At 37.8% G+C, this 19517-nt stretch overlaps 1 protein-coding gene across 3 annotated transcripts in view; it reads right to left on the reverse strand.

The window, feature by feature from the left end:
* Positions 1–1198: 1198 nt before the first annotated feature.
* The window catches only part of LOC116070571 (transmembrane protease serine 11A), a 64874-nt gene continuing 46555 nt past the window's right edge, over positions 1199–19517 (reverse strand). For all 3 annotated transcript variants that reach the window (XM_031342004.1, XM_031342003.1, XM_031342005.1), the window contains exons 6-9: positions 12158–12329; positions 8996–9255; positions 4097–4239; positions 1199–1470 (exon numbers count right to left, since the gene is read on the reverse strand). In XM_031342004.1, coding sequence (XP_031197864.1) covers positions 1309–1470; positions 4097–4239; positions 8996–9255; positions 12158–12329 — 737 coding nt within the window. In that variant the 3' untranslated portion in view covers positions 1199–1308. The remainder of the gene's footprint in view (positions 1471–4096; positions 4240–8995; positions 9256–12157; positions 12330–19517) is intronic.

Here is a 19517-nt window from a genome sequence, read left to right on the forward strand (position 1 = left end):
TGCAGAAGACAGTTTGGAGCACATTATTTACAACTCTAAGACCACTCTCTGAATCTTAGCATTAGAAACACAATCACAGTTAACCACCATAATGCAGAAAATTTATGTGACAATGGGTGTTCACATGTATGAAGAAAGAACCATGCTTTGAAGTGAATAGTGGTAGTAAGAGTTTCCTAGTTTGAAAACTGATCCAATAGCACTTAGTGAGAAATGTCATAGGTACCCTGATTCAATAAATACAGTAGCCATAAACAAATTTTGTAAGGAAAGGGGACATATGAATTTGACAGCTAAGAATGCAAATTGCAAATAACTTCGCCAAGCTGTTTATATACCTTAACTTGTAAATTCAGACATCTCACAGGCAAGAAATATTCCAATAAAGCCTTATTTAGCTGTATTAGGGGCAACAAAGTTTAACTCTCCTGATGCCTTCATGAGTCTTGTTTGTTTGTTTTTACTTCCAGGACATATATTCCCTATTGTTTTCAATTATTTGACTTAAGATAATGAACAAGAATCTCCCCCTGGTGACCAAAATATGTAAGTGCACATTCAAAATGTCAAATCTTGTACACCTACCCTGGGACAGCTCACAGTCATTATCCCTCTCAATTTCTCAGGATAAAAATTATATATATTGATTAACTAAGTCCTTTATATAAAGCATTAATCTATTAATCAGTTTTTCATCATATATATACATATATGCATACAATCAGGATGGTGATATGAGTGTTGTTTACATGGTTGTGTTTCTAAAAATCATAGAACAAAAAACAGCAAAGTTTAAACTAACTTTGCTTTGTTTTGCCACAAAATTTTGATATAATCTTCTCTTCTCAATTCTCTGATATGCATTTGGAAGTAACAAAGTTATTTCCTGTGATGGGAAAAACTTAGGAAAATCTAGAAGAAATGTAAAGAAGATAAAAAGGTGTTAGTGAGCTTTGGATAAATCATTGGGACTTGTATGAGCACCTTGAGGTCTCTGAAGATTCAAAACATTTTTCACTTGAATGGCACCCAGGAAAAAACATACTCTAAAACTCTCCCAGGCCATCTGTAATGCATCTTGTGTACACTTGGTTTAAAGAGATGAATGTCTTTACTGCATTTTTTCAATGATAAATCAACCCATCCCTTCACAGATATGTGATTCTGAAATAAATCATGTGTTTCATATTGCTAAGTCCAGCTATTTAATCTCACTTCATTGTACCAATGCCACCAAATGAATGTTTGAATTCTTATATACATATAACCCGAATGCTACTGTTTTCTTTAACATCTATCTGTAGCGAGTTAGAGACCCGTTTTTGAAGCAATCCAGCGCCGGTAATAAGTCACTTGTGTGTACACCCCAGGCTTGTTCTTTTGACCACAGTTGTCTCCCCAGCTCACAATTCCAATGAGATACCAGGTATCTTTGTTGTCTCTTATAACCAATGGTCCACCAGAATCACCCTGAAAATAAACAAAAGAAAAACAATTGGCTAAACAGTTTATCATTTACAAAAGTTTGATGAACCATTTATTTATTCTAAGCATGTGTATAGATTACCAACACCAAATAAATAAATAAAACCCATGACATACAAGCAATAGACCAGTACAGTAGAAAATGCCCAAACATAGCAATATGAGACAAAATATTTCCAAAATTATGATTGAGTTCATTTTGTGCTGGCCATCTACTACTGGGCATGGGGCCTGCCCTTAAGTGTGGTTTGTATACCGAGTGAAACTCTGTTGGAGAATTAATTTTTCTTTTGGGAGCTGTATTCAAATGGAGATAGCTTCTCCCACCCATTTTGTTCTGTAGTGATTTGAACAGCATCTAAAGAACCACTGTGCCTGGTAGTGGTTACAACTGGAATCTTTATGTGATCAGACTCTTAACAGATCCAACTGGAAACAAAATTGCAAATCCGCACTAAGTTGTGAACACTTTTGGGGGGGGGGAGTTTGAGTTCTGATGCTTTTTTATTTGTGCTTGGACCTTGTTTACTAAGATGTTTGGTGGAGAAATTCTTGCTTTTACTTTTGCTCTCTTCTGCTCTCCCACTGTCTCCCTCTTCCTCTCCTCTCCTTCTTTCTCTCCTCCTCTTCCTCTTCCCCCTCCTCCTCCTCTCTTTCCTCTAGATTAGGGACATTTATTGAGTTCTAGATAAGCATTTGGTGATATAAGGAAGCCAAGTCGATGTTTGTGTGTTGTGGATTGCCCTGGTGCTGTTTGTATTTTGATGCTAATTCTGCTTCCTTAAGAGGGGTTGCCACTATGAGGAGTGATGAGGAGTGGTTCACATAATCAGGTGATTCCATGGGAACCTTCTCTCCTTTTTTTTGTTTTTTGTTTTTTCGAGACAGGGTTTCTCTGTGTAGCCCTGACTGTCCTGGAACTCACTCTGTAGACCAGGCTGGCCTCCAACTCAGAAATCCACCTGCCTCTGCCACCGAAGTGCTGGGATTAAAGGCGTGCGCCACCACCACCTGGCAATAAAGATGGCAGAAGCCAATCATTGGGCAGAGAATAAGGCGGGATTTGTGAGTCCCAGGAGGAAGAGGAGGAGAGAGAGAGGGAGAAGGATTCTGACTAGGCTGTGGAGCAGATAGGAAGTAGCAGACTGTAATTCTCGGAACCGAAAGTTTGTAGCTGTCTGGTGTTTTCCATCCGCCCTGACTAAGGTGGGCAGAAGAAAGGGCACAGCCTCAGAGCAGTCATTAGAGATTTGTTGAAGCTAGCCAAGGGAACTGGGTGAGACAGCCACTGCTGCCACTGGGCAAGGAACAAACAGAGACCGGATTGGCTTGGCAAAGCTAGCCGTGGATACTGGGTGAGACTGCCATTGCCAGGAGCAAGAGTGCATTTTTAAATTACGCGCTACACTGATGCTTGTAATTCTGTATTATCAGATGCTCTGAAGCCCTGATTGTGCACCCTGGTTACCACGACTGTTCTCCAGCACTTGAGCCACTTCTCCAATGGCTGTTTCTATGAGTAGGGGCTTTCTTATATTTCGTTGAACCCAATCCCAGTGAATCCTCTGGGCCATAAATCTTTCCATGGGTCTCTAAACTATCATCGCCTATCTGCTCCAAGGCTTCTGGTGAGCTGCCGCTCACTTCTTCCCATATGTTCCTTAAACTATACCTGTCTCTTTCCACACTGTTCGCAACAGAGGTTAACTACATGTTAGACTCCACTCTGGCCTGGCCTGTGTGTTAGAAATTTTTGTTCTTTTTCTTTGTTTTTCCCAATGTAGGTTGTTCGTTCTGTGTCGTTTGTGGGCCGGTGGGGAGGGCCTTTTGTCATTCCATGCAACCAAAAGTCTCATCATTTCACTGAGTACGTTTACCTCCTTGATATTTACAAGAGTCTTATTTCAAAAGAATGTTTGCATATAGAAAGAGACAGACTCAGATTTTCATCAGAAAACATACATGCCTCACAGATTCTGGAAGACTGGGAGAGACGTTGTGAAGAACAGTAGGATAGTAACAGGTATACCTAATTAAACTTTGCACCCCATTAAATAGCCCTCCTGCCTGCCATTCTGTTTGTGCTTTGTTTGGGGTTACCAACTACAAATTACAGTAATTGGTAATGTTATAAATGTAGGCGCCTTCATAGTTATAACTATTCTCCCTTTTTCTGTAACTGCATAAGTGCTACTTATTCTTTAGGTCTCAGTAAAGAATCATTCTCTGATGTTAGTTCCAAAAATTTTTTCTTGAAGGGGAGACTACTTCTTTTCCATTATACTCTCAGAGCATCCACAGTTCACTGTATATGATTGCTGCCTTTGTCATTCGTGAGCCTGTTGTATAAGATGACATTACAAGGCTCTTATCCTGAGAGCTTCTGGACTAAGACATTTACATTTTGTGTTTGATAGAGTTAAAGAAATCTTTGCTTGTTTCAGGTTGTTCAATAAGGAAACACTTAAACATTAGGTGCTATGACATTAACACATGTGAAGATGTCAGCATGTCTGTGCCCCACGTGACCATAAAGAACATAGAGTATTTCCTGGGCTAGGCAAAAAGGATTTTGAATGAGTGACTTTGAATTATTTTCTCTCCAACCTACCCTGCAGGCATCGTAAATTCCTTCCAGAAATCCAGCACAGAACATCCCACGTTTTATTTCATTGCCGTACACATGTCTCTGCTTGCAGATGTCATTGCTTATGATTTGTACTCTGGCTTCACGGAGCTCATTTTGGGATTCCCCTTCAAAAACAAAAACAAAAACAAAAACAAAGCATTCTCAGACTTCTCAATAAGTCTTAGATGAACTGAGGAGAGGAGATTCTTTGCTAATCTTCTTCACTCCAAAGTTGTTTACACAGACTAAGGCTAGCATGAGCAGTACTAGAAAGAAATCCTAACTAAAATCTGGCACATGCCATTAATACCCATAGAGGCAGAGACAGGTGTATCTCTACAAGTTTGATACCAGTTTGTTCTACAGACCGGGTTACACAGTGAGACCCTGTCTCAGGAAACAAACAAACAATCAATCAAATGAATTGTATCATTCATTTTAATAAACACTTCTACCACCAGGATTGCCATTTGTTTTCTGGAAAATCTTTGAATCTTTACTTTAAAAAATAACTTATTTTTATTAATTTTGATTTTTGTTTTATGTGTATGGAAGTTTTGCATTCCTGTATGCTTGTACATTACACTCATGCAGTGTCTGTGGAGGTGAGAAGAATTTGATCCTTTGGATCTAGAGTTATATATGATTGGGAGTCACCATGTGATTGCTGGGAACAGAACCTGGGTCCTTTGGAAGAGCCATCAGTGCTATTAACTGCGGGGCCCTTCAAACTAGTCTTTATTTTTAAAGACAACATTTTTTAATGAGTGTTGTATTTATTGATTTCAGATTGTTTCTAAAAATTTACATGCTTAGTTGTTATTGTTTGTTGGCTTGATAAAATACCTCTTAAATGTTTATTCAGTCCTGTACATTTACAAAGATCTTTCATGTATATGATTGAGTTACATGAAAATGGCTTTGTCTCAGAAAAATGTAGGGATCTAGTCTAAGCTAAGTCCTTATGACAGGCAGAAGCAGAAGCACTGTGCATATCACAAACGCTCTGGAATTCTTTTTCTCAAGTATGGACTCTGGTTGGCAGAACTCCAGCATGGTCCCAAGGTTCTTGTGTTATTTCTCTTTCCCCAAGCATGGGATGGACTCAGTGAACGTGATGAAAATCATTTTTATAATTAAGTTTAAAATATGTATGTCAAAGTGCTGAAAATCTTTTATATAAAATAATATCTTCAATCAGACTGACTTTGGCATAAACAAAAGGGAGACTATCCAAGGCAGGCCTGGTCAAACCAGGTGAGGCTTATAATTTCTCCACGTTTGCTCACACATGCTTGCCCAGGAGGCTTATAATTTCTCCACGTTTGCTCACACATGCTTGCCGAGGAGGCAAGTTCTATAGCTGCAAGAAACATAATTTAAACACCTAGTCTGGAAGGAAATCTTGAGCTACAGATAAGGCTAGGCCCAAACTACTGTTCTGAGAAACTAAGAAAAGAAGATCCAATAACCTGAACTTCTGACCTGTTGTAGAAATTATTAAATCCCAACCTGGGGTTTCTATCCTGCTTTGGGTATCTACGTTCCTGAATGAAAATCATACACAATCTTTATATTTATAATAAGCCTTAAGCAGCACAATAGGTGGGTGAATGCCTACCTTCCATGTTGTTAGAGTCTACTTTCCTATTGATAACCTCGAGTTATTACTTACTATTTATTATGTTTCATCTGGGTTGCTCTTAACTCCAATTAGCCAACCCTCAAATTCCTGTTTTATGGCTCACCTAACCCATGGCAGCTTCTCCTTCCTCCTCCCGTACTCTTTTCCTTCCCTTTGTGGTTCACCCCATCTTAAGTCCAGAAAAACTAAACCCTGCCTATGTCTCTTCTACCCAGCTATTGGCTGTCAGCATCTTTATTTACCAATCAGAAATAACTTGGGGGCAGGGTTACAGGGGCTAGGGCAGACTCCAGGTCCTGGAGACCTGCATTTGCAGTACAATAGACAGTAAAAGACAAAACCTCAACAATTTCCCTTTTAGTCCAATGAAAAGTTCTTTTCTCTCAGACACAACAATTATGTAAAAAATAAGGTATGATATAAAAAAATAAGGTATGATATATTTTTATTATGGCTAGTCTTATATTTGGCAATTTAGATAAAGTATTTTACTATCTATCTTAACTTAATGAGTTTCTAATTCTATATCTAAATCATGTTTGGTTTTTAACTTGTATTACCATTTGAAAACCATTCTCTTAAATTGAGAACATCTTCAATGCTAAACAATTTAAGTGTAATTGTAAGACTATAACTATTTAGTCTTCAGCTCTGTCAGAGATTTGAGAAGGGGTTAAATATTATTTGAGTATTCAGGAAGCACAAAGACATAAATTCTAAAACTATACAAATGACAGAGATAGCTGACTGCCTGAACAGTTCCCAACATTCCTTATAATGTTGGAGCATCTAGGATTTATGAAGGACTAGCTTACTCTGTCTTGTCAGAGTTTAGTAGTGAACTATCCTTTTGGACAGCATTCTGTCTGCAGATAAAATTAGGGCATTTCTTGCACAGTGGCTAGCTTGCTATACTTAAATCAACTCTATATGGAGGTATGAATGCGCAATATCATCTTTAAAGTAGAATGGGAGTACTGTCAGAAACAGACATGTCTTGTAGTCAAAGATTTTTTTTTAATAGTGAAATAACATTAAATGCCATATTCTGTGGATCTATGATGGTTTTAAAGACTTTATCTATACATAGCATAACTGAATTGTCAAATATTGACTATTTTTAGCATTTAACATTTGAATAACCTTGAAAATATTTTATTGTAAGTAATTAAATTAGAATCTAATATGACCATTAGTTCAGCTATGTAACTATTAACTTGTATTGTTTAATTATTTTAAATAGTTTATAATAGTATCTATTAAAAAGACTGGGTCAAAGCCTTGCATTCCTAAATTAGATGTATAGGAACAATGCCTATCTAAGCATAAACAAAATTAAATTTAGATTTTGTATCAATATACAAAAATTTCTACCAAAACCTTAAATTTGTACCAATATGCAAATTATGTACCAATGTAAAAAAATATACTTTCAATTCTACATTAAAACATAAAGATTTCTACCAATATAAGATTGTGGCTATAAAATGCTTTGTCTATATATAAATGTAGATATTCTGACTGTATTATCAATTTAAAAAATTCCACATCCACTTCTGGCAAGGGTTAGTGAATATGACAATTGATATTTTCAAGGTGACCGAAAAATTAATTACTTTTATAGCAAACTACTTGACAAAATGTAATAAAATTATAATGGCATAGCTCCAAAATTTATACCTCCAAATCCTAAATAGCTCCCAACAACTTTGGGGTCAGCTAGTGACATTTCTTTAAAGAGTATTGATTTATATCGAAGAACTTCATTTCTATCTGCCTATTTTCTCCACCTTTTCATCTTCATTATTTCTTTCCTTCTGCTTGTATTAGATTATCTTTCTCATCATTATTAGTTTATTAAAGTTGATACTTAGTTTATATATTTGAGATCCTTTTGATGTAAAAAAATACACTTTGTTACAGTATTTTAATTTGATTCCAGGTGCTTTTAAAAGCTTTCCCCACAAGACTTTCATTTGTGGATGTGATCTTTAAGTTCTAAGCATTTGGAGATTTTCCTGTTATTTTTTGCTACTGTTTTCCAGTTTGAGTTCATATTGTCTTAGGACATTCAGTATATGCTCTCAATTATTTCCTATTTGAGGATGGTGACTTTACATACATGGATATGGACTTTCTTGGAGAGTAAGCCATAAGTCCTTGTAGTTAATGTTTGGCCTCCTATTTCAAGGGAGACTGTTTTGTAAATGTCTAATCTTATTCCTAGCCACAATGTACTCTGTCAGCTATGTGTCTATTCCAACCTCAAACTATTGCTAGAAGAGGATGTTCTGATAGCAAGACGTATTCATGATGTTCCTTTCATAATTATGTTGCAGAGAGAACCATTAACGTGCAGACATGGTGTGATACCAGCCTTGCTGTCATGCTGAAACTAAGAAACAATGGCTAATGTTTTCTGCAATCAGTGCTATGACCATGAAGAAAGCAATGCATGTTCAACATGCCTAAAATGGATCAGAGCTGCAGAGAATGTTTGAAGTAAATCTAGAGTCTACAAAGCCTGTTCCTGGTGAAGTTTGTCTAAGTGTTTTCCTAGTGCCTGAGATTAGGGACTTCTTCCTTGAAGTTCATTGTGTATACATAGGGCAGGCTGCTTTGAATGGGTTTTTCCATTTTCAGAAGCCCATTTTGTGTTTTCTCAAGATGATAGTTAAACTCCCTAGCAGTTTTTATTTATATATCCAAGGCACATTGTAGAATCCAGAGTGTGTCTGAGAATGACTGAAAGCATTCAGCAAAAGTCCTTGTAGGTTAGTAATAAAGTTGGGTCGTTCTGTAGAGGGGAAAAAGGGTTTGATGGTTTATCTCTTCATTGGTTTTATTCTTAGCTATCATTAAACTAGGTGCAAAGGCATAAAAATATTTACATTGGTCAGTCAATCCAGTACTCCTGTACCGCCGTGAGCTACTTCTACCGCTGGGTGGAGCTAGAGTCCCAGCTGGTGAACCTGGGGGAAACCAGACTTGGAGGCACAAAGACATAGTTTTCCAGGGTTCAGCAACATCATTTAAACTCTTCATTCTACTTCTATTTACATTTCTCACAGGAACTCCTGAATCACAAGGGATAAATTTGCATTGTTTCTTTTTTGTGTTGGATTTTTTGACACTTGTAAAACAGGAGCACTAACCAAAACGAGCTGTCGGGAAAGGGATGGCAAGAAGTACTCTGTTAAAGAGCTAAAGTCTGCTTGCTGTTCTGAGGTACCCACCACCATAGTAAAGAGCTCCGAATCCTGTGATGTAGACAGTTGAATTTGATGGAAAAGATGCAGAGGGTTCTGGCAAACAAATTCGGCGCACTTCATCCGAAAAGGTGACTCTGGGAGAAAACTGTACAAGAGCAATGTCGTGGTCTCTTGCTGGGGGCCGATACCTTTCATGCATAATAATTCTTCTGACTTCTCTTTTCATTAAAGGAGGATTTATTGTTGTTCCAAAACTAAGAGTCCATTGGCGAGGGTTTGGATTGCTAGGAAAGATTAGCAGCATACATGTGATGTACAATATCCATTAACCACACCATTTAGATGAATTAACAACATGCATTTAGGTTAATACAATAGAACACACCACCCTGACAATAGTTGGTTGCAATTATAGTCTCATTGGCTATTTAAATATGCCTATTGCTCATGACTTAAATATTAGAACATATACCAACAGCAAACTGCTGTTAAATTTAATGTTTAATTATTGAGTTTTAGAACTGTAGAGCACACAAATATTATTTGCTTGTTCCGTCAGCAAATAGTTATTAATCATGCATATGACAAAAGTAAATAAAATATAAAGTTTCAGTTCAATGAGTATTTTGGTTGAAAGAGAAAAATTATAAAAATACATTAAAATGTTGACAAATAATATGAGTTCTAAAGATTATAAATAAAATAAAATAGGATAATGGGTAATGCACTAGTGGTGTGAGGATATGGAAGGCATTTTTTGTTTTTTGTTTTGAATGGTAGATTTAGGGTAAGACATGGCTGATGGGGAGTCATCAGCTATGAGAGGATCAGGGAGACAAGTTTCTAGGTGGGACTCAGGCCAGGTGGGACCTAGTTTACAACACCAGTAGAATAACAGTGGAAGATGATGCTGGAAAGGAGTTAGGTGGGGATCAGACTGTCTTACAGGGAGACAGAAAATGCTTAGGCTTTATTTAGGGTTTTAAAAGTGGGAGTTATATAGTCTCACTTATGTATGCATAACTTTTGATGCTAGAACATCCCTTTGAGATATCAGTCTTTCATGTAATGAATTCTCATGTTTACTCACTATTTGATTGAAATAATATGGTTGTTTTTGTTTTTAATGACATGTTGTTGAATGATATGTCTAATAAATAAAGTGGTATTTTCTGTTGTTTGTTTTTACAAATCTATACTTTTGAGTACTTCTAGATTCACATCTCAGTGAAAGATCTTCCCCATCAAGCCTTACATAGAGGGAGGGCTCTAAGAATTATATAAAGTAATTTTGAAGTGTCTAATCAAGTGCCTGTAGCACCGTGGAGCTTAATAATTGTGCTGGTCGCTGCTATAAAGCCACTGTCAACTCTCCATTGCCTCCAGTTGATCCCTCTGCAGATGGAGGCTTGCTCTACTTCGGAATCCCTTTGTTCACCTTGGAATCCCTTTCATCTCTGAGCAGCTCTGCCTGCTGGCAAGTTCTTTCTTGACTCTCTAAGTCTCTTCCAGATACACAGCAGGACTTCAGATCAATTAATACAACTCTATTATCTGTATTAGAGATTTCTCAGAGCAAGATTGCATCACATAGGATAATGTTTCCCAAGTATTATTGTGCACACCAATGATTTGGGGCTCTTATTAAAATGCAGCTCCTGAGTCTGTAGCTCTGGGACAAGGTTTAACCATTGTCATATCTCACATGTTCCTTAGTGATGTGGGGGCCTCTGCTCAGTGAACTGCTCTGTGAGTGGCAAGGCAGATGGTGTACTCCCTGCCTCTTTGTTATCTGAGGAGACTTTGTAACAATATTTCATCTTGTCAAGCTCTCTTTAAGTATTCTACCCAGTTCAGAATTTACTCTCCTAAGTAAGATTTGGCCAGCTTAGGCCTCACATGTGGTATATTTGATTTTTAAAGATGTAATGCAAGAACAAACCCCTGTTGCCTCCCCCCTCCCCATACCTGCCACCCTACCCTCTCCCACTTATTGGCCCTGGCATTCCCCTACACTGGGTCACAGAACATTCACAGGGCCGAAGTCCTCTCCTCCTATTGATGATTGAATTTGCAATCCTCTACTATGAAGGAAGGACAAGCCAGCCTAAATATAGCTATCTCCTGAGAGGCTCTGATAGTACCTGACTAATACAGATGTAGAGGCTCACAACCATCCATTGAACTGAGTACAGGGTCCCCAATGAAGGAGTTAGAGAAAGGACCTATGGAGCTGAGGGGTTTGCAGCCCCTTAGGATGAACAACAATAGAACTAACTACTACCCTCAGAGCTCCCAGGGTCTCAACCACCAACCAAGGACTGCACATGGTGGGTCTGATTGTTCTGGCAGCACGTATCCAACCATGCCCACTGTTATTAATGTGTGTTCTGGGGTCAGACTCAAGACCTATATGTGTGTAGCTTGTTCCTTGACTCAGATATCCCTCCATCCTACAAAGAATATTTTTATCATTCCAAGTTTCTCACCAATGAGCCACTGCAATTAATCTTCCCAGGTACCCACACTTCAGATCTGTATATTTCTAGTTTTGACTCATCTAGAATCTTATTTGCTTTAACTCTTTTCACTGCTAAGGAATATTCCATTTTATTGACATGTTATAGTTTCCCCATTAGTCTGCAATGGACTGGACATTTCTATTGTTTCTGGTATGGAGCTATTACAAATAAAACTGCATATAAATGTAAAAATAAAAGATGTAATGTAAATCACAATTAAACTTTGGCGACCAATGTTAGTGCTTTAAATTTGACCTGAGCAGTTCTGCTGCAATGGTCACCCACTCCCTGCCCTCCTTGAAGATTTCATCTTCAGTTTATTACTTAGCACCCTCATGATACTGATCAAGTACTTAATGGAAACAGGTACTAATGTTAAGTGGAGAGCATTATTTAATAAAGGGCCAGATTTATCAGTAAATTGTTGTGTTAGCATAACCTCTGTTATAGTTGCAATTTCTTTAAACTCTGAAGACTTAATTAATGGATTCTGGGATAATGTTCAGCACTCCTTTATTCCCACCAAACTTTCTAAATAAGTTTGTGAGTAGAACATCATTTTAGAAAAGATCAGGAAGATTTTCTTATTTTACGTGATTGATACTAGAATATGGAAATATGGTTTTAAGCAAAACCGGGGACTGACTTAGGTTCAGTAACTTACGTTCTAAAACAGTGTGCTGCAGTGACGACCCACATGTTACCAATCAATGTGCCCCCACACTGATGGATGTTGCTGCGCTGGAGGGAAACTTGCCAAGGCCAAGCACCTTTGGCTGCAGGGTTTCCAGACACTATTCTGTTGGCAATTAATGGGATAACTCGCTTGCCACAATCTGAAAGAGATGAAACCATTTATAAGAAACGTCTGTCTAGCTCTTGAAGCAGAGGACCCTGCAGAATGCTACAATGCAGACCTGGAACCTGGCACTTTTTAAGAGTGACTGCTCTTCATTCTTTGTGTTTCCTTATGCACTGATACATTGTTTTGTCCAACCTTTGTCTATGTGTATATCTGTTATTTGTGAATCTTTACTATGGACTCACAATTGGTAGTTATCCCGTTTCTCTAGCTGTTCCTACCAAGATTACTGTTTTGCAGTTGTAGGTAATCCAGAAGGGATGGGCTGTTACCATGGAGTCCTCATCAGAAGGACAAATCCTTCTCGCCAGCTGGGCTGTGGCCTGTTTGGTGGAAATGCTTTTGATGTCTACCTTTCTAGAGTGAGACATTCTAAGGTGTCCAAGGATTTTTTTTTTTTGAGACAGGGTTTCTCCGTATAGCCCTGGCTGTCCTGGAACTCATGTTGTAGACCAGGCTGGCCTCGAACTCAGACATCAGCCTGCCTCTGCCTCCCAAGTGCTGGGATTAAAGGCGTGCGCCACCACACCTGGCTGGTATCCAAGGATTAATGCATCATGACTAGACATTCATTCCTTGGGATGCAGGTTTCCATGTTTCCATATAAACATGACCTTTACCGTCAACAAGAATAAACATGCAGTCCATCACATCAGACACTGATTATGTACCTGGGGCTGCTGTGAAGACAAAACTTATTAAAGTCATAGTATTTTTAAAAAAGAAAGGAAGGAAGGAAAGAAGGAAGAGAGGAAGGAAGGAAGGAAGGAAGGAAGGAAGGAAGGAAGCAGGAAAGCAAAGCAGGAAAGCAAGAACAAGCAGCTTAGCTAACTCTGATAGACTCTTAAAGAGCTTAAATGATTTCCTTAAATCATTTATTATACTATATTAACATTTCTTCTGATTTATTTTTACCTTCCTTTACTTTGGAATTATGGTTTAAATAAGATCATGTCTTAGTCACAGTGGTATGATGAGCTCCTGAGATGCTCATCATGTACTAATAATAGATGTTACAAGGTATTACAGAAATGAGAAAAAAGTAGTATGGGTGTTTGCAAGACACAGAAGCAAACAAATGACTCACTGCTCAAGTTCTTTACCATGTATGGTGGTTTGAATATACTTGGCCCAACGAGTGGCACTATTACAGGTGTGGCCTTGTTGGAGGAAGTATGCCACTGTGTTGGTGGGCTTAGAGAGCCTCTTCCTAGCTGCCTGGAAGATAGTATTCCCCTGTCTGCCTTTAGAATGAATGATGATATAGAACTCTCAGATCCTCCTGCCCCACATCTGCCTGGATGCTGCCATGCCCTAACCTTGGTGATAGTAGACTGAACCTCCAAACCTGTAAGCCAGCCCCAATTAAATATTGTCCTTTATAAGAGTTGTCTTGGTCATGGTGTCTGTTCACAGCAGTAAAACCCTAAACTAAGACACCATGTTTATAAAGTCTTTCAAAATCTAGGCCACAGCGAGTTTTAATGAATTGATAAAGACACTTCTGGGCATGAAGCTAATACTAACATATTTCAGTAGTCAGTCTCAGATAATAGGTTTGTTTCTTCCCCTTGTATCTCCCTCTATCATCTTAATTTCAGCAGAAAGCAGGTCTCGTAGCCTTTTTTAAAACTTAGAAAAGTAAGCCCACTCAAAACCAGAAACATGTGATTTTGTTTTGACTTTCTTAATCTTAGAATTAGAAAAACACATACCCTATTATTATGAGTTAGAAAAACATACATCATGTTGTCTATTACTCTGTGAGATGAAAATGTGAATGTGAATGAGAAATTATGAACTGATATTTGAAGATACTATTGCTGATGTGGAAACTGAACTTGTTTGTATGAGCTAACTGCATGCTTGCACAGTTAGTTTCCCTGCTGATGAGCACACTGCTCAAGACCAAAGTAACAGTTGACTTGATGTTCTCTCTTTCATCATAATGACCAGGAATTTCCAGAGTCCACTAACTATGGGTTCTAGAGAGTTCAGCAAACAGACAAGTTAGGACACTGGGTTTCTAACAAACATTGGATATAAGAGGCACCAACTAATTAGCTGGGTGATTTCTTACTCGTTGTGTTAGACGAAAATAGTGGATTAATAAAACCTGCAAATAGTTTCTGTTAATGCAGAACTGTGGTTTTCCAAGAGTACAGGGTAAATCCCCTTGGATTCCATTGTTTGATGAGAAGAGAGAATAATTACATGGGCCCCTAGGCCTCACAATTTGTCTCAACCAAAACATGCCTGCTTTTGTCTCTTTTGTTTACTTAAGATTACATATAAGCTTGTTTTTCTCAAAGAGTTTAGGATGAAAAGACTTTAAGAAGCTCCAACATAAATCGTGTTTAAAGTACTTCTCAGACATGTTCCTAACTAATCAGATGCTGTGGATTAGGAAAATATTTTAGATGGACACGGTGGTATATGCCTTTGTCTCAGAAAAATCACAAGATAGACTCTTTCTCAAAAGATAAGCAAAAATGAAAAAGAAAAATGTCATGTATCATTATATAATATGAGCTGAGTATTATAAGAGATCATCTTTTTTGAAATGCTTTATAGACTGCATTTCTTTTATTTTCCATTTTTTATTAGATATTTTCTTTATTTACATTACAAATATTATCCCCTTTTCTCATTTCCCTTCTGAAAAACCCCTATCTTCTCCCTCTGCTCACCAACCTACCCACTCCTGCTTCCTGGCCCTGGCATTCCCCTATACTGAGGCAAAGAGCCTTCACAGAACCAAGGGTGTAAAAGATCATCTTAAGGTTAAATTCTGCCTATTTCCAACAAAGTAATAAATCTGACCAAGGAAATGAACTTTAGATATATAAGAAATAATATATTGGAGACAATGAATATTTACAATTTGTACTTATAAGTGATTAACACTTGGCAAATATGATGGTGGAAAGTTGAATAAAAACTGGTGACATTTTAGTTAAAGGGACTCACAGAACAAGATAGTGATAAATTACAGGATCATATTCCTCAGAAATAGTCTCTGTCACCTATTTCTGTTTGAAGAAAGCAATAATTTGTCATTCTGCTCTTTATAAATCCTATATGAGTTATAGGAGTTGCTGGTGACAATGATCTTTATGAAGCAGAAACTTAAGAAAATAATGAGTTCCATATCATCCTTGAAGGCATCCATCAGTCACAGTGAAGATGCAATTGCTCAAGTTTTCAGTGCTTAGCTTATGGAAGAAACACAATTTTATATCACAAGTAGCTTGTAAGTTTCTTGAATAAACCACACACACACACACACACACACACACACACACACACAGAGACAGAGACAGAGAGAGACAGACAGAGACAGACAGGGAGAGATGGAGACACAGAGACAGAGACACAGAGACAGACACTCTTGTCACTAAAAGACTGGTGTCCTTCCTCCCTTGTTCTCTGGAAGAACATCGCTTGTCTTTAACCCCCTTAGGTTTCTGAGGAAAAGTGACCATTTGCTGTCTACCCCTTTTCTTCTGAGGAATTAATGATTCATTGGAAAGAGTACAAAGGAAAGGGCAAAATTAATGATTCATTGGAAAAGGTACAAAGAAAATGTTAATTCCAAAACTTTCTTGTCAGTGACTTTTCTTTAGTTTACAGAATCTAGAATATGCAACAATGCAGTATATCAGCAGTCTGTTCAACAGAAGGGTGTTATATGCTGATCTTGCAACTCCCCTAGTGCCCACCTATCTGATATGCTTCTACACAACTCCCTAGATAAGTTGGGTGTTTGCTCCCACCAAAGGAGTGATATTTGTTGGAAAGATCCTGTGGTGGTTTGAATATGAGAATGGCACCCTGTAGTCTTGTATATTTAAAAGACTGTTCTCCATTAGTGGAACTGTTTGGGAAGGATTAAGAGGTGTAGCCTTGGTGGAAGAGGTATACTACTGGGGGCAGGCTTTGAGGGTTCAAAATATGCATCATTCCCAGTTAGCACATGCTCTCTCTCTCTGTGTCTGTGTCTCTCTGTCTTTGTCTCTCTCTGTCTCTTTCTCTTTCTCTCTCTCTGACTCATGGTTGCCATTTCAGGATGTAAGCTGTCAGCCACTCAGCCACTGCTTCAGTATCATGTCTGCCTGCCTGCTGCCATGCTTTCCACCATGAAGGGTATAGACTCACCTTCTGAAATTGATCAACTCTTTTCTTCTAAGAGTTGGCATGGCCACAATGCTTTGTTTTGGCAATAGATAAATAACTGAGACAGAGCCTCAGATTTCTTTGCTTTGGTTAAATTTCTGAACACCTCTTACTCCAACAATTTATCATTAAATCATTGGTGCTTTTGAGTAGCAAGCAAGATAGAAGGCTCATGGTCATGCATTAGAATTCTTTTGATTAGATCTTCATTGATTTAGTATCAGGGAAATGAAAATTGCCCATTTCCAGGGCTGACTCCGGGCAAGCACTACAGCAGCATCACTGGAAATACTATTTCTGCCTTTCCTGTTTTTACATTTGACAAAATCTTGCTCCATTGCCCTGGCTGACCTAAAACTCATTATTTATACCAGCTTGGTTTTAAAGTTAGTGAAATTCTCCTGCCTCTGCCTCTTGAGTGTTGGAATTAAAGGCATCTACCTCCATGCTTGGTTTTGTAATTGGATTTCTAAGAACAAATTTATTAGGGAGAACGTTATATTAAAAGGTTGTCTGTCATTTCCTAGATGACTAATTCTAATTTTTATAAAATACTTTTTTCTTTCCAAGTATAGGCATGAAAAATATTTTTCTTAAAGTGACCATCTCTGACACTTTTTGGAGGCAAGAAAATTTAGCATCATTAGTCGATTTGCAGAATACAGCCCTTGTGATGGGAAATGGGGTACATTGACATCCACACAGTGAGCTGTTTTGTAACAGTGTGACCTTATTGATACAAAGAAGTTGATTGGACCTTTGTTTTCCCAACATTGTATCTAGTGATGATCCACACTATACACTTAATTATTCAAATAAAGTAGATTCTTCTTAAAGTAGGAAAAAACTTTGAGCTGAAAAGCTATGTCTAGATTTAATTTAGGCTGTCATTTTCTAAGTTTTGATAGCTCTCAAATAAAATGTTTTCTAAGAAAATAGTCTTATCTGTTTTTTGAGAATTTTGTACAATGTATTTTGATCATATTTACCTCTTCCCCACCTCCTCCCTTGATCCACATCCCCTCCTTATCCACCCAACCTTGTATCTTTTTTTTCTTTCCTTTACCCTCACATTCACCATTTTTGTTGCTCATATATTTTTGTATGTGTGGCCTACAATAGTAATGTGGCCAACTTGCCAGGATCAGTACTCTGAAAGAAAAGTGACTCTTTTTCCTGGCAGTTACTAGTTTGTTCTTACCTGTGAGATAGGCCTTAACAGAGAGTGGGAGAGGGCTCAGTCAGAAAACTGCTTAGCGTCCACACAAGATTGTTAGAGTTTGGAGCTCTAACAATCTTGAAAAATCTGGGTATGGCAACCTTAGCACTAGGGAGGTAGAAACAGTAGAATTCATTTAATTCCCTACTAAGCCAGTTTAGGCAAAACCACTGTACTCCAAATTTAGCAGGAGACTATGTCTCAAACAAAGCAAAGCAAAGCAAAGCAAAACAAAACAAAAAATAAGGTGGAAAGAGATAGAAACACACACACACACACACACACACACATGCACACACACACGTGCATGCACACACACACACACACACACACACACACACACACATACCTGTGCCCTAAAGATTGTGCATATGAGCTCTGTAGTCTATAGTTCTTTTCTAGCTGCTCATAAACACTGTGCATTTGAAAATTCTGAAGCCTTTATAGTTCTTGCTCTTTCTCCTACTAATCAATTTCCAATGGGCATGCAGTTTACCAGAGTCTGAAGCAATAGTTTTCTGGTGCTCTATTACGTTTCCTAGTTTCCTATATATTTTCCTCATACTTTTGTGTTGTCAAGAAGAAAAACCATTGTCATTGCACTTTTATAGATTTTTTTTTTTAAAGACGCACAAACAATAGTAAAGTAATGCAGTAATGAAGATACTTTAGAACTAGGTAACTCAAATCAGGTTCTCTACAGGAACTTCCTCTTCTTAAATATAGTACAATCATTAAAATACCTGAAACTTACAAGCTGAGCCCATATGGAACATGAAGGTCTGGTAGCCAAGGACTATGTCAAGCTTCATCTCTGTATAGTGCAGGCTTTAGGGTTCCTGAAAACTTAACTCATTATTGGAAATTGCAGATGACCTGTCACGTAGCTCATCAGACAGGACATTATTTCACAACTGCAACATTTAAAGCGGATCATGATTTTGGCAGGCTCCTTCCTTCCAGTTGGGAGGGGTCTGTAGCTGTCTGCTCTTAGTAACTGATTTGGTGTCATATGAGCAAGCACCTGTTCATCCATTACCTTGGTTGCTCATTTCCTAATAGGTTTCCTCTTCAAAAGTCAGCTTGACCCTTACAAGGGCAGGGCACCCTGTTTTATTTCTAATACAAAGCACTTGTTCTTACTGTCATAAATCTGATGTCCAGTGGAGTTTATGAGACAATTTGTACTTGTCTGCTGGAGGTAGATATTGTGATTGCACAGTCTGCAGGGCAAATAGATTTCTGGCTATGTGGGCACCTCAGAGTCTCAAATATGCACATACAAGGATGAATTTCCAGAAGACAAAGATTGTAGGGTTCCAAGATTTGTTTTAATTCAAAACTCCCTTTTCATTACACCCATCAATAAATTAGATGTCTAGATTTGAATCTTGGCTCCTTTTAATTATTTTTTTCCTTTAAAATTTTATAGCCATGTAATAGAATTTCCATCCTTCATTAAGATATATAAATCAAATTCATTACTGTATGTAAAGTGTACAGATGGACCTTGATAGAGATGGACTTTGTACAATTTGAGAGGTGATATTAGTGTAATGAGTGAAGATAAACAAAGAAGAGAAAATGGAGTAATATACAAATATATAAGTTACAGTGACTTATTTTTTCCACTAATTTAGAAGACATAATTTATCAGATGGCTCCAGCAGCTTTAACTATAGGCCACCTCTTTTCTAAATACTAGAAGAAGAAGAAGAAGAAGAAGAAGAAGAAGAAGAAGAAGAAGAAGAAGAAGAAGAAGAAGAA

The sequence above is a fragment of the Mastomys coucha genome, unplaced genomic scaffold (genome assembly GCF_008632895.1).
Source record: "Mastomys coucha isolate ucsf_1 unplaced genomic scaffold, UCSF_Mcou_1 pScaffold22, whole genome shotgun sequence".
In the NCBI taxonomy this organism is placed as follows: Eukaryota; Metazoa; Chordata; class Mammalia; order Rodentia; family Muridae; genus Mastomys; species Mastomys coucha.